The sequence below is a fragment of the Mustela nivalis genome (assembly GCF_964662115.1).
Source record: "Mustela nivalis genome assembly, chromosome: 10".
Taxonomy (NCBI): Eukaryota; Metazoa; Chordata; class Mammalia; order Carnivora; family Mustelidae; genus Mustela; species Mustela nivalis.
In genome coordinates, this window is record NC_139029.1 from 10,952,608 (window position 1) to 10,966,553 (window position 13,946).

A 13,946-nucleotide genomic window follows, 5' to 3' on the forward strand; every position below is an offset into this window, starting at 1 on the left:
AGCCGACCTGCTCCTTCTGCTGCCACCCGGCTGCCACAGCTCGAAGAGGAGAAGGCCGCCCTGTTGGGCCGGCAGCGGCAGGTGGAGCAGGAGGCCTCCTTGGCGAGGGAGGAGCAGGAGCGGCTGGAGCAGCTGCGGCTGGAGCAGGAGGTGGAGCAGCAGGGCCTGGAGGGCTCCCTGCGGGTGGCAGAGCAGGCCCGGGAGGCCCTGGAGTTCCAGCTTCCCTCGCTGCGCCAGGAGCGCTCCCGGCTGCAGGAGCAGCTGGCCCAGGTGGGTGTGGGGGCGGGGCGAGGGGGAGCAGGTGGGAGGGGCTTTCAGGCTCCCAGCCCCCTGCGCCCGGTGCTGGCCTAACTCCCAGGCCTAGGAGCTTGATTCTGGGTTTATATCCAGCCCTCCCTTTCCTAGCTGGGAGCCTTGGGCAAGCTACCCAACCTCCTTATGCCGTAGTGTCCCCCTCTGTAACATGGGGCTAACAGTTCTCATCACAAAGGACTGTTCTGAAGTGTGCACCGTGTAAGTACTTGGTAGATGGAGACCTCACTGCTCAGTAAGAATTCTCGATATGATACCAGATAGAGAATTTTTGAATTGGAATCTTAGACTGTAGAACACAGCTGGAAGGCACCTTAGGGCTTTAGGGAGGCAGGGGCTAGGGGGCCGGGGTTCCTGGGAAGGGGCTCTAGGGGATGGGCCATGGGGCATCCCCTAGATGGGGAGCAGGGCTCCAGGTCTCCACTCCGAGTCTGTTTTGTATATTCAGCTCCTCCAGAAACATACCCCCAAACTGCGTGAGGACACTTATGTGCTTTGGTACAAGTGTACGTTGCGGGTCCAGAGAGGGCTGTGACTTGACCCAGGCACGCATAGCACGTCGGGGTCCAGCCTGGGCTTGAACCCAGGTCTCCCACCTGCCTGGCCAGGGCGGGGTTGGGCTCAGGCTTGGAGTGCTGCTTGGTGAGCAGCTGGGAGATTCGGGGAGTGGTGCTCATAGTGCCCGGGGTTGGGGGGCAGCTCTCCCGGCAGCTGAGCGGGCGGGAGCACGAGCTGGAGCAGGCACGGAGGGAGACCCAGCGGCAGGTGGAGGCGCTGGAGAGGGCCGCCCGGGAGAAGGAGGCGCTAGCCAAGGAGCGGGCTGGCCTGGCGGTGCAGCTGGCAGCAGCTGAGCGAGAAGGCCGGACCCTGTCGGAGGAGGCCACTCGCTTACGGTAAGGCCCTTGGGCTCACTACCACCCTGGGGGTCTGCCCGGGGCTGCACTGTGACCAGCCACACCCTGACATTGGTCTGCAGGGATGGTTACTTAGGACCCAGGCTTGCCAGCATGTCCTAGCTAGGGGCCCTGCCTTCCCCAGGGAGCGTGGGCCTGGCTGAGCAGGTAGGTTGGCACCTGGCCCACGGCTGGCCACGCCCCGGGAGTCACCGTTTCCTGGGGCCTGGGAAGCTGAGTCCCAAGGCCTCGGGTTGTGTGTGCTGCAGCCTGGAGAAGGAAGCCCTGGAGAGTAGCCTGTTTGAGGTGCAGCGGCAGCTGGCGCAGCTTGAGGCCCGCCGGGAGCAGCTGGAAACCGACGGCCAGGCCCTGCTGCTGGCCAAGGAAGCCCTGACCGGTATGGGCGGGTCCTGAGTTGGGGGTGGGGAACTCCAGGCTCCAGCCCAGGCTGTAACCTGTCGGGTCCTGGGGTCACCAGAAGTTGGGAGCACTGGCTTTGGAGTCTGGCTGACCTGAGTTCCAGTCGTGCTGCTGCCACTTAGATCCGAGCTTTCTCTGGCAAGCCCCCTCCCTCTCTGGGCCACAGGTTTCTCATCTGACAGTGAGCAGTGCTAACACTCACCTTCTAAGGCTGTTGCTAGGATGAGGCGAGAAAAGCACGGGAAGACCTTGGCACAGTGCCTGGCTCGGCCAGCGGTGGCTGTTTCTCGTCACCAGGGCACTTAGAGAGGTCTGAGTTCTCTGCAGAGCCGTGGACTCTCTCAGCCCAACCCCCTGCACAGCCCTGCTTCCCTCCACGTTCCCTGTCCAGTATCTGAACTCAGGGCTTCCTCTTGCTCAATAAGCCTTGACTAGGTATCTGCTTGGGCCACAAAAATTAGCTTTCCCGTCCACATCTCCCTGGGCCAGACAGAACCAGGAAGGGAAATGCCGACAGAGGCTCTGGCGGGCTTCCTACCCAGGAGGTGGCTTTTAGATTGTCCACAGTGGGGGTGGCTTCCCCATGGTCACATCCATTGGTGCTGACAGCCCACCAAGCGCGTTTGTAGCCATCAGTCATGCGAGGAGATGCTGTATGGAAAGCTGTTCGGCTTTGGAGAATTGCCTGTTTCCTCTGAGCCTCCACTCCCTCCTCTGTAGGTTGGGCACGAGGTCAGCTACCCGAGTGTTACAGTGAATCTGCAGTGAGAGTAGCTCCCACGGGCTCACCCAAGAGTCTGAGCCCTCGTAAGCACTCAGTCCTTTATGGAGGTGGTTGGATTTTGCTAACCTCCCTATTGAGGGAGTCTTCCCCTCATGTCATTTCTTTCCTTTGATGCCATTCTGGCTAGATAGGGAGGGGGGCGGGGCCAGTGGAATCATGTGGCAGATGGGGAATCGGGCCCAGGGAGGGTGAGAAGCTTCTCCAAGGCAGCTCAGCTTAGATCCCAGGTGGAGCCTCTCCGCTCTGGGATTCCGCCCACATGGCTCATCTGGCTTGAGTCTGCTGGCCCACAGGGAGGTTCTGACCCGGGCGTGTCACCTCCTCCCGTCCCTCCTGTGCAGGGGAGCTGGCAGGTCTACGGCAACAGATGACAATTACAGAGCAGAAGGCAGCTCTGGACAAGGAGCTGATGGCACAGAAGCTGGTGCAGGCTGAGCGGGAGGCCCAGGCTTCTCTCCGGGAGCAGCGGACGGCCCACGAGGAGGACTTGCAACGACTTCAGCGCGAGAAGGTTTGGGCAGTTGGTTGGGGCAGGCAGGGCTCTGAACCCGTGTCTCCTCTGTGGCCTCAGAGAACTTATTCTTCTCACTCTGCGTCGGTCCCCAACTCTGTGAAATGGAATTTCATTTCTGATCCAGAGACCCTAGGGGCAGCTGAGAGAAGCCACTGGTTATGCCTTCTCAAACGCACGGTTGCCCAGGCCCCACATCGGGTTCAGCCCTGGCGAGCCTGATGCAGGTGATCCAGAGCCACAGTTGGGAAATGCTGACCTAACATACAGTAGGAAAGCATATTCATTTGCTAAGAAGTGCTGTCTGCCTATGAAAGACCACTCTGGAACCTGAGCACATAGAAGGACATAGAGCCAGGTTACTAGAAGACAGAACAGTGCTATCTAAGAACACTGGTTCTAGAATTTCATTGCCTGGGTTGGGACCTGATCTTGGCCACATCCTGGTTAGGTTCCCGGAAGGGCCTTCCCGATCTGTAACAGTGGGGACAATGATGCTGTAGAGTATTGTGAGGATGAGGCGGGGTCATCTGTAGAAAGTGTTTAGCATAGTGACTGGCATTTCATAAGTTCTCCACTATTATTATGGTCCTGAGATACCGTCCAGAGCAGGCCTTGGGGCAGGGCTGCATCTCACTTCTTGGATTGGGGCAGGTATGCATCTCACTTCTCCTGCAGGGGGCAGCAAATCACTCGCAGAAGGAGCACTTGTGTCTACTTTTCACTAATTGGTGGGGCCTAGGGCTGGGGGCCAGATACCTGCCTGGGACCCCGAGGGGGCCTATCTTTCTCTCTGGGTTCTACCTACACACCCTCCCACCCTCTAGGGAGCCAAACTCCTGTGTCCTCTCTGACTCCTCCTGTGCCTTCTGACTTGGCCTCCTTTTTTTTTTTTTTTTTAAAGATTTTATTTATTTATTTGACAGAGAGATTGAGAGAGAGAGAGAGATCACAAGCAGGCAGAGAGGCGGGCAGAAAGAGAGGGGGAAGCAGGCTCCCCACCGAGCAGAGAGCCCAATTCGGGGCTCAATCTCAGGACCTGGAGATCATGACCTGAGCCAAAGGCAGAGGCTTAACCCACTGAGCCACCCAGGTGCCCCCTGACTTGACCTCTTAATGTCATCAAATCTGCACCCGTCAGGCCAGCTGTTCTGCTGTCCCTGGTCACCTTTGTCCCTCACAGCGCACCCAGCTCCTCTCTACCGGAGCCCCAATCCCTGTCCCTCTTCCATAGCTTTGAACAACTCCTTAGTCCCAAATTCGGAGACTCCTCGTCACCCTGACTTGAGGTTCTCTATTGCCCTGACTGTTCTCAGAATTGGCCAACGTCTCCTTACAGCCCACAGGGCCTGGTCTGGCCTGGCTGCTGCCTGTGACTCTGGTTCCTTTGCTCACCGTGTCCCCTCATAGTACAAGCTCCAGGGACCTTAAACAGGGCATCAGCTTCTCTCTAGCCTCCAGGCCATCTCTGGGGCTGGACTCTGGGCCTGGGGCTCTGTTTCTTTTCTTTCTTGACCTGGTTGACCACTGCCCATCTCTCCTTCGGGAAATGTTCTCTGACCCCCAGGCCAGGGCTGCTGCCACTCCCTGGGGCTTGCACAGCCCTGGTGTGTCCCCGTCACAGCCCTGATCACTCACCCCGCTTTGTAGTTACCGGGTCACGGGCCCTGCCCCTCAGGGTCTGGGCTACAAGTGGATCTTGCTGCCTGGGCCAAACCTTGGGAGGTCACAGGTGCCTGGGTCTTGCCCACAGGAGGCAGCCTGGCGGGAGCTGGAGGCCGAGCGGGCCCAGCTGCAGAACCAGCTGCAGCGGGAGCGGGAGGAGCTGCTGGCGCGGCTGGAGGCGGAGAAGGAGGAGCTGAGCGAAGAGATCGCGGCCCTGCAGCAGGAGCGGGACGAGGGCCTCCTCCTGGCCGAGAGCGAGAAGCAGCAGGTTCGTGAGCCCTGGTGTGGCCTCAGGGGTCACACCTGCAGGGCCTTAGGGGTCACACCTGGCCCTGGTGTGTTCTGGGGCCAGTCCCTCCTCAGCCCCCCAGCAGCTAGGAGCTGGGAGTCCCTCTCTGGGTCTCAGGGTCTTCGCCGGCAGGATCGGGGGCTCAAGGGGCATGTGTGAAGCATTGCTGAGTCCCGTGGTCAGCCATGCCTGGTGCATGGTGGGAACTCACCAAGTGGTGCTGCCTTCGTGACGCCATGAGCCCTTGCTCCAGGAAAGCGGACCCACAGTCCGCCATCCCTTCTGCCACAGTGGGCTGGCCCGGGTGCCCCCAGATCTGAGCAGTCCCCGTGAGGCCCACATGTATCAGTGGACCCTCCTCGGAGAACGAACTCCTGTCTTACCCATAATGTCGTGATGGAGTCAGGCAAGATAGCATCCGTCTCCTCATTAGCCGTGTCCCCCTGAGCAAGTCACTTACCTCTTGAGTCAGTTACCTCATCTGTAAGAGGGGAGTGATGAAGGGCCAGGATTGTTGCGGCCAGTTAGGGAGATTTCTAAGTTGTGTCCATGTCCAGACCTACTATATGGCTGTTGTGCCCTTTTCTGGGGCCATAGAAGGGGTGTGTCTGCACCGCTGCCCTGGGTCCACCTGCAGTGACCCAGACAGACGAGGTACCAAGCCCGCAGTGGGCACATTTCCCCGGGGAGGGTGGGGGCAAGGCCCGAGCATGCCCCCATGACCAGCCAAGCCCCAAGCCTCTTTGCTCCCTGCCTCTGCCCAGGCCCTGTCCCTGAAGGAGTCCGAGAAGACGGCACTGTCAGAGAAGCTGCTGGGCACGCAGCACAGCCTGGCCGCCATCTCCCTGGAGATGGAGCGGCAGAAGAGAGATGCTCAGAGCCGGCAGGAGCAGGACCGGGTAGGGCAGGCCAGGCAGGTGGGCCTCCATCTCAGCTGGGAGGCGTGGCCCTGTCTGGAGGGGCCCCATGTCTAAGGGGTGGGGCGCATGGCTGTGCCCTGGAGAAGCCTCTGGGCTGTGGGGGAAGCTTCAGCCCTTCCTTGGGAGTCCCCATCAGAGGGAGGTTGTCGAGCTGGGTGAATCCTAGCCTGAGGGAAGGAGCAGCTGTGGGGACAGCACTCACTGGGCATCGAGGGACCAGAAGGGCTGTCTGGCCAGGCAGCAGGAAGGGCCATGTTTGGAGTTGAAGGTGGACAGCTGAGCTGGCCCCGCCAGGAGCAGCCGGGGGAGGGCTATGGTGGCAGCAAGTTTGAGGAGCCCGCCTGTCCTAGAGCACCGTGAATGCCCTGACGTCCGAGCTGCGGGACCTGCGGGCCGAGCTGGAGGAGGCCACAGCCGCCCATGCCCAGGAGGCCAAGAGGCTACAAGAACAGGCCCGAAACCTGGAAAGGCAGCGGGAATCCTCAGCGCGCGAGGTGAGCTGTCCCCCCTCTTCCGGGCACTGGGGCCTGGTCTGCTGGGGTCTGGAAGAGTGTGAGATTTGTCCCCGCATGTGAGAGCGATTGAACAGCCAATGCAGAAAGGAGGCAATAAGCATTTATGGAGTCCTTGGGGTGTACATGGGGGACTCAGGGCACTGGGCGGGTCCCAGGCCTCTTGGGTGTCCCTCCATCGAAAGATCCCAGGGGCTGATTATTCCAGGCCCAAACACCACTCACTCCATCATGCTTTGCGCCAAATCAGATCTCACACGTGTGGTCTCAGTGGCTGCAGAGGGAAGTGGCAGGTGCCCGTGGCCAGGGACAGGAGTATGGGCTGGTTTCGGCCAAGGCCCAGCTGGAGCGGAGCCCGACCCCTGTCCCGTGACGGCCTGCCACCCTCCCAGGCAGAAGAGCTGCGGACGCAGCTGCGCCTGCTGGAGGATGCCCGGGACGGGCTGCGGCGGGAGCTGCTGGAGGCCCAGCGCAAGGTGCGCGAGGGACAGGATGGCCGCGAGGCCCAGCGCCAGGAGGCCAGCGAGCTGCGGCGCAGCCTGAGCGAGGGCGTCCAGGAGCGCGAGGCCCTGCGGCGGTCCAACGAGGAGCTGCGGGCCGCCGTGAAGAAGGCCGAGAGCGAGCGGATCAGGTGGGGCAACACGAGGGGACCCGCCCCGAGTCCTTCACACTGGATCTTGTCCCTGGAATCTAACTTCATCCCGCGGTTCTGGGGAAGTCACACAGATGGCGAGTCTCTGCCCCTGGAGCTGGGCGCGTGGGGGGGTTTTAGGTGATTTTCCTATTTGAAAGAAAGGGAAAGGTAGCGGAAGGCAAGGTGACCCCACCTGTTGGGGTCACCCCAGAGACTAGCCCCAACCTTGGAGTACTGGCCTGCTTCTTGTGGCCTTGGACCTGGCCTCTGGCCCTCCAGGGCTCAGCTCAGGAGGGGCCCTGTGGGCAGGTAGCTCTTGGGGCATCTCTGGGCTGAGAGCCGGCCGGACGCACTCGAGGGATTAGGGAGCGGCCTCTGTGTAGACCTACACGCTGTACTTTTCCCGGGGCCAGTGGCCGCCTCTGACCTCTGCCTCCCCACGCCAGCCTGAAGCTTGCCAACGAGGACAAGGAGCAGAAGCTGGCACTGCTCGCGGACGCGCGGGTGGCCGTGGGCAAGGAGGCCGAGGAGCTGCGGGCCGGGCTGCAGGAGGTGGAGCGCTCCCGGCTGGAGGCCCGCAGGGAGCTGCAGGAGCTCCGGCGGCAGGTACTGACCCTGGGTTCTGGATGCTGGACCCGCAGCACCCCATTTGTAAAGCCTGGGCTGCCACAGCTGCAAAACCAGGGCCTTGATCTCTAACAAGCCTTTCCAACTTAAGAACCCCTGGAACTGTGTGCAAAAGTGAGTGTGTGTGTGTGTGTACATTTGTGTACGTAGTCACTCATCTTTCTCCCAGGAGAGGGTCTAGAGCTCTTGTCCAAATCTCAAAGCAGTCCTTGAACACCTAGAGGTACAGACCCGGCGAGATGGAACCGGAGCTGCAAATATCTTTTGCCAAGAGCCCGGCAGTAAATACTTCTGGCCTTGCAGGCCGCACAGTCTGTCATAACCATCCAGCTCTGCCGTCGGAGCAGGAAAGCAGCCCCGCACAGCACAGAGATGTGTGGGCATGCGGTCCATTCCGACTTTGTGTCTGGACACCAAAATTCGAGTTTTTTTTTTTTTTTTAAGATTTTATTTATTTATTTGTCACAGAGAGAGAGGAGCGAGAGTGAGCACAAGCAGACAGAGTGTAGGCAGAGGGAGAAGCAGGCTCCCTGCTGAGCAAGAAGCCCGATGCGGGACTCGATCCCAGGACGCTGGTATCATGATCTGAGCTGAAGGCAGCCGCTCAACCAGCTGAGCCACCCAGGCGTCCCCAAAATTCGAGTTTTATATCATTTTTCACATGTAAGAAATGTTGTTCCTCTTTGGTTTTCTTCCAGCCATATAAAAACAAGCCATTTCCAACTATTTAAAAATATAAAAACGATCCTTGGCTCAGGCCTTCCCAGAAGACTTGCAGAACAGGCGACAGTCCCAGTGGGCTCCTCCGTTCTACCTTGCCCAGAGCTAGCAAGGCCTGACAACCAAGTCCTCTTCATCCCCACCAGAGCCCCCGCCACCCTTTCAGCCCCCTTCCTGCTCGGTGGGAGTCCCAGAAAACCATGGGAGTCCCCGAAAGGAAGGCATGTGTGTGCGCCAGGCTCTTGCTGGGGGCTTTAGGTGCTACCGCATGATCTCTGTTCCCTTCACTCCGGGCCTGACTCCCCACCTGTTCCTCTGGGGAAATAGGAGCTTAGAACTTACCTCTGCATTCTGCTTGTCTGAGATTGACTCCCAGTCTGCTGCTTGTGAGCTGTATGACTTTGGACAAGTCGCTTCTCTTCTCTGAGCTTTAGTTTTCTTGTCTGTTCAATAAGGATAATGTTAGGGGGCGCCTGGGTGGCTCAGTGGGTTAAGCCGCTGCCTTCGGCTCAGGTCATGATCTCAGGGTCCTGCATCGGGCTCTCTGCTCAGTAGGGAGCCTGCTTCCCTCTCTCTCTCTCTGCCTGCCTCTCCATCTACTTGTGATTTCTCTCTGTCAAATAAATAAATAAAATCTTTAAAAAAAAAAATAAGGATAATGTTAGTACTTGCCCGTATAGAATTGTGTGAAGATGAAATGAGTTCGTACAGTTGAAGTGCTTAGAACAGGGGTGGACACGTGGCAAGTACACCATAAAACTCAGGCATCCCTGCAGAGAAAGGGGCCAGCAAGCTGTGCCTCCTGCGCTCCAGAGTTCCTCTTCTGATGGGGGTCCGCCCCTCCCCACAGTGAGTGGTTATGATGAGGTGGTCAGTGGAGGTCCTCGGTGCCCAGGTGCCAGGCATGGCTGGAGCTTGGTGAAGTTACCTGGGGCAGGTTTCCAGTGGCTCTGAGGTGGTGTGGTGTTTGTGTCCTTAGAGCACTGGGTCTTGAGTGCCCCCCCAGGTCTGGGCCGGGCAAAGTATGGGGCAGAGTTGAACAGGCTGTCAGTATGCTGGGCTAGAAGGGCTTGTGGATGCAGAGAATGGGTCCGAGGTCCTCCCTGTGTCCGCTGTCTCTCACAGATGAAGATGCTGGACAGTGAGAACGCCAGGCTGGGCCGGGAGCTGGTGGAGTTGCAGGGTCGCCTGACGCTGGGCGAGCGGGCAGAAAAGGAGGGCCGGCGGGAGGCCCTGGGCCTCCGACAGAAGCTACTGAAGGGCGAGGCCAACTTGGAGGCCATGCGGCAGGAGGTACCTCGGATGGGCACGGGCTGTGTGGATGGGGAGGGTCTTAGGAGACAGTGGAGGTGCCCTGTGCTTCCTCCCATCAACAAGGAGTAGGTGGGGACTCCAGTGCTGGAGTCACTCTGAGAGATCCCTGCCTAGGACTTGTCCCTGTCCCCCACTCTTTGAAATTCTTCCCCAGGTATAATAGTAATAACAACTGCGAGAACTGTGTAGCAGGGGTGGGGAGGTGAGGGGGAGCTCTGAAACTGGGTTTGAATCTCCCAGCTGCCTCAGGAGATAGGTCTGCTTACTCCCATTTTACACAGACACCCAGACGCTTAGGCACACTGCTACCCAGGTCTGTCTGACTCCAAAGCCTGCGCTTTTTCCGTTCTGCTTTTCTGACTGTTTCCCTGTAGTGAACCTACTGTCTGACCTTGACTAAGTCACTTGACCTCTCTGTGCTTCAGAGCATTCATGGGATGGGGGCCCTGGCATAGGTCCTGGCTTCCAGGTCCTCCGTAAATGGTGGCTTCTAGTGAAACTCAGGACCATGAGGGGTTGACTTATTCCCTTAACCAGAGTGCTCTGTGTGTGACCATGCACTCCATCAGAAAATAATTTTTTAGTTCATGCCCTGTTGTGTGATTTATTGATAAATTATGTGCACAGAGAGGCAGTACGAGCTCATAGTTAAAAGAAAAGTCTGTGGAGCCTGGGTGCCTGGCTTTGAATCCTGGCTCTCAACTTAGTAGTGTGTGGCCTTCCGTTAAGTTATACAACTGCTGTATGCCTCAGTTTCCTCATTTGTAAAACGGGGATGATTCACAGTGGTAATTGGAGTGTTTTGCAAAGTATTTAGTGCCTGGCACTGATAAGCCAAGTGTTGGCTGTTAGTTTATTGCTAGAAACTGTGTATTACAAGGCATATACACAGAAGGAAGAGAAAAATTCTGGCAGTTAACTCCCACACTCCCAGGGTTGTTCCTGCACATCTTGCCTGGGTGGGGACCACTAAAAACCAGGGGTTGTGCAAGCCGCTTTGGGGGGCTCTAGGCTGGACCTGGGAGGCAGGGTGCCGGGTGGGGGAGGCCCTGCTGACCCCCACATCTCGGCCTTGCCTGTTACAGGTCCAGGGGGCCCAGAGGAAGCTGCAGGAGCAAGAGGGCGAGTTCCGGGCCCGAGAGCGAGGCCTGCTGGGCTCCCTGGAGGAGGCGCGCAGCGCTGAAAAGCAGCAGCTGGACCACGCCCGCAGCGTGGAGCTGAAGCTGGAGGCGGCGCGGGCCGAGTCCGCGGAGCTGGGGCTGCGGCTAAGCGCGGCGGAAGGTCGGGCTCAAGGCCTGGAGGCCGAGCTGGCCCGCGTGGAGGCGCAGCGGCGCGCAGCCGAGGCCCAGCTGGGCGGCCTGCGCTCAGCTCTGCGTCGGGGCCTGGGCCTTGGGCGCTCCCCCAGCCCAGCCCCGGTACCCTCGCCCGGCTCCCCAGCCCGGAGTGCGCCCGCTGGAGGTGAGCGGAGAGCAGAGGGCAGAGGGAAAGTTGGGCGGGGGGTGGGTGTGTGTGTGTCTTGTGGCGTCTCCGCCTCTGGCCACACCCCCGTCTAGTTCGGCCCCACCCAAGAGTCCGTTGGGGGCGGGGCTGCACCTCTCCTGGACGCTGAGTCTCAATCCCGCCCCCAGGTCATTTTCCTTCCCTTTGGGGAGCCTGAAGTTCCATCCCTTTGCTGATCTGTGCTCCCTTTGTTGCTTTAAGGGGGTGATGGTGATGCGTCTTAAGGCTCCTGATTCCGAGTCTTTGAGGCTCCATCTAATAGAATCGATGCTCACCGTCTCCCCATCAGCACCCCATCCTCCGCAGTCTCCCACCCCTAACTTGACACACCTCCATTCTAGGCTTGTGACATCACAGCCACAACATCACAGCCAGACAGATACACACTTAGCCTGCGAGCCCTTCCAGCAACTTCGTCAGACATCCTTCCAGTCCCATTTGCTCCCAGGGACCCTGGGAATGTCAGCATCCACCTGGTCTCTGCCTGACCTAATCTTGATTCCTAGGGCCTAGAATAGAACTAGCACCGTCTTAGCCCTGCCCGCAGTTGACTCTGGGATACTGAGTGGTTCCCTCTTCAAAAGCACAGATAATAGCCCCAGGATCACATTCATTCAGTTACTCAGTATTTATTAAGCAACTACTATGTGTTAAATACCACTGGACAGAGCAGAAGACAGAACAACTAGCATTTCTGCTCTTACGGAGTTTGCAGTCTAGGGATGAGAACCGCAGACAGTAAATGCGGTATATAAATGAAATAATGTTCTGGGTGGTAGTAAGGGCTCCGAATCCATAAGGACAAATGTATCAAGGGACGTTGCTAGTGAGAATGTACTTTTACCTGCCATAGAAGATAGTTGGCAGTTCCTCAGAAAATGTAGGATTACTGTGGACCCGCACAGTTCAACCCCTAGGTTATAACCCAAAGAACTGAAAAAGGGAACTGGAATGGGTACGTGTGCGCCCGTAGCAGCATTATTCATGGTAGCCAAAGGGTGGAATCGGCCAGTGTCTCCATCGACAGATGAATGGATAAACAAAATGTGGTGTATCCATACAGAGGAACATTATTCAGCTTTAAAAAGCAATGCCGGGGGCGCCTGGGTGGCTCAAGTCAGTTCAACGTTAGACTCTTGTTTTCGGCTCAGGTCATGATCTCACAGTCACGAGATCAAGCCCTGCATGGGACCCCGTGCTGAGCAGAGTCTGCTTGGGATTCTCTGTGTCCCTCTCTGCCCCTCACTGCCACCCCCACTCCCCACTGCTCGCACTCTCTCTCTGAAAAACACAATGACATTCTGACACATGTTACAACATGGATGAGTCTTGACATTATGCTAAGTGAAAGAAGCCAGTCACAAGAGGGCAAGTGTAGTCTGATTCAGCTTATATGAAATGCTTCAAAAAGACACATTTCATAGAGATAGTAGATTTGGGGTCCCCGGGGGGAAGGGGAGAATTGGGAGTTATTGCTTAGTGAGTACCAAGTTTCTGTTTGAGGTTGTGCACATTCATTTGCTTGGCCAAAACAAAGTACTGTGAACTGAGTGTCTTTTTTTTTTTTTTTAAAGATTTTATTTATTTGACAGACAGAGATCACAAGTAGGCAGAGAGGCAGGCAGAGAGAGAAGGGGAAGCAGGCTCCCCACTGAGCAGAGAGCCCAATGTGGGGCTTGATTCCAGGACCCTGGGATCATGACCTGAGCCGAAGGCAGAGGCTTAACCCACTGAGCCACCCAGGCACCCCGTGAACTGAGTGTCTTAGGCAATAGAAATATGTGTCTCGTGATTCTGGAGGTCAGAAGCCTGAGATCAAGGTGTTGGCCAGGCCGTGCGCCCTCTGAAGTCGCTAGGGAAGGGTCTGTTTCAGGCCTTCTAGCTGCCTGTAGTTCCTAGGCGTGTGGCAGCAGAACTCCAGCCTTCACATGGTGGCCTTGTGTGTGTGTCCAGATTTCCCCTCCATATTAGGACACTGGTCATGCTGGATCAGGGGCCCACCCTACTCCACCAGGACCTCGTCTTAACTAATTACATCTGCAACAACCCTACTCCCAAGTAAATTCACATTCTCAGGTACCAGGGGTTAGAACTTCAACCTATTAATTTTGGGGGGACATAGTTCAACCCCAGATAGGGGTGATTGAGAAGATTTGGAAACAGTGATGATAGACATACAACGATGTGAATATAATTGATGCCACTGACCTGTACACTTAAAGATGGTTAGAAAGCCCATCAAAATAGCTGCAGAAAAAGCATCTGATAAAATACAACATACAATTATGATCCAAACTCTGGGAAAACTAGAAAAAGATTTCCTTAACTGATAAACTAGATCTTCAAAACCCTATAGCAAATAGTACATTTAATCCTTCTATTTAATATTGTTCAGGAAGTCTCAGAGGTCCTAGCCAGCACATTATGGTAAGAAACATAGAATTACCATGGTAAGGTTTAGGAAGGGAGAAACAAACTTGCCACTATTTACAGATCACATGATTTTTCTATGTAGAAAATATAGGAAAGCTACAATCAGTTATTAGAACAAATAAGAAACTTTAGTAAGGTTGCTGGAAACAAGGTTAACATACAAAAATTAATTATATTTTATTATATCAATGGAAGCAGAGGCAAGAGGATGCTGGGGGCAGGCTGACCCCCTGCCCTGCAGTTCCGTGGTTGGCCTCCAGGTGCCACCCTGTCTCTGTGCGCACTGCCCCTCCCGCCCCTTAAAGCAAGAGTTCATCTTTCTGCCTGGAAATAGGGCTTTACCTGGTTCCCCATCTCAGCTTGGGATTGTCCCAGCTTTGTGACCAAATTCCTTAACTGCTTTGAGTCTGTC

General features: G+C 56.8%; 1 protein-coding gene across 17 annotated transcripts in view; it reads left to right on the top strand.

The window, feature by feature from the left end:
* Positions 1 to 13,946, top strand: part of CROCC (ciliary rootlet coiled-coil, rootletin) — a 46,879-nt gene that overhangs the window by 23,821 nt on the left and 9,112 nt on the right. For 10 of the 17 annotated variants that reach the window (XM_082685499.1, XM_082685505.1, XM_082685493.1 and 7 more), the window contains 11 exons: positions 40 to 270; positions 1,012 to 1,205; positions 1,475 to 1,602; positions 2,751 to 2,920; positions 4,674 to 4,853; positions 5,639 to 5,773; positions 6,145 to 6,288; positions 6,699 to 6,937; positions 7,387 to 7,546; positions 9,413 to 9,580; positions 10,687 to 11,059. In XM_082685499.1, coding sequence (XP_082541625.1) covers positions 40 to 270; positions 1,012 to 1,205; positions 1,475 to 1,602; positions 2,751 to 2,920; positions 4,674 to 4,853; positions 5,639 to 5,773; positions 6,145 to 6,288; positions 6,699 to 6,937; positions 7,387 to 7,546; positions 9,413 to 9,580; positions 10,687 to 11,059 — 2,122 coding nt within the window. Of the gene's footprint in view, positions 1 to 39; positions 271 to 1,011; positions 1,206 to 1,474; positions 1,603 to 2,750; positions 2,921 to 4,673; positions 4,854 to 5,638; positions 5,792 to 6,144; positions 6,289 to 6,698; positions 6,938 to 7,386; positions 7,547 to 9,412; positions 9,581 to 10,686; positions 11,060 to 13,946 lie in introns of all 17 variants that reach the window. The other 7 variants (XM_082685503.1, XM_082685507.1, XM_082685504.1 and 4 more) reach the window with 1 other exon arrangement.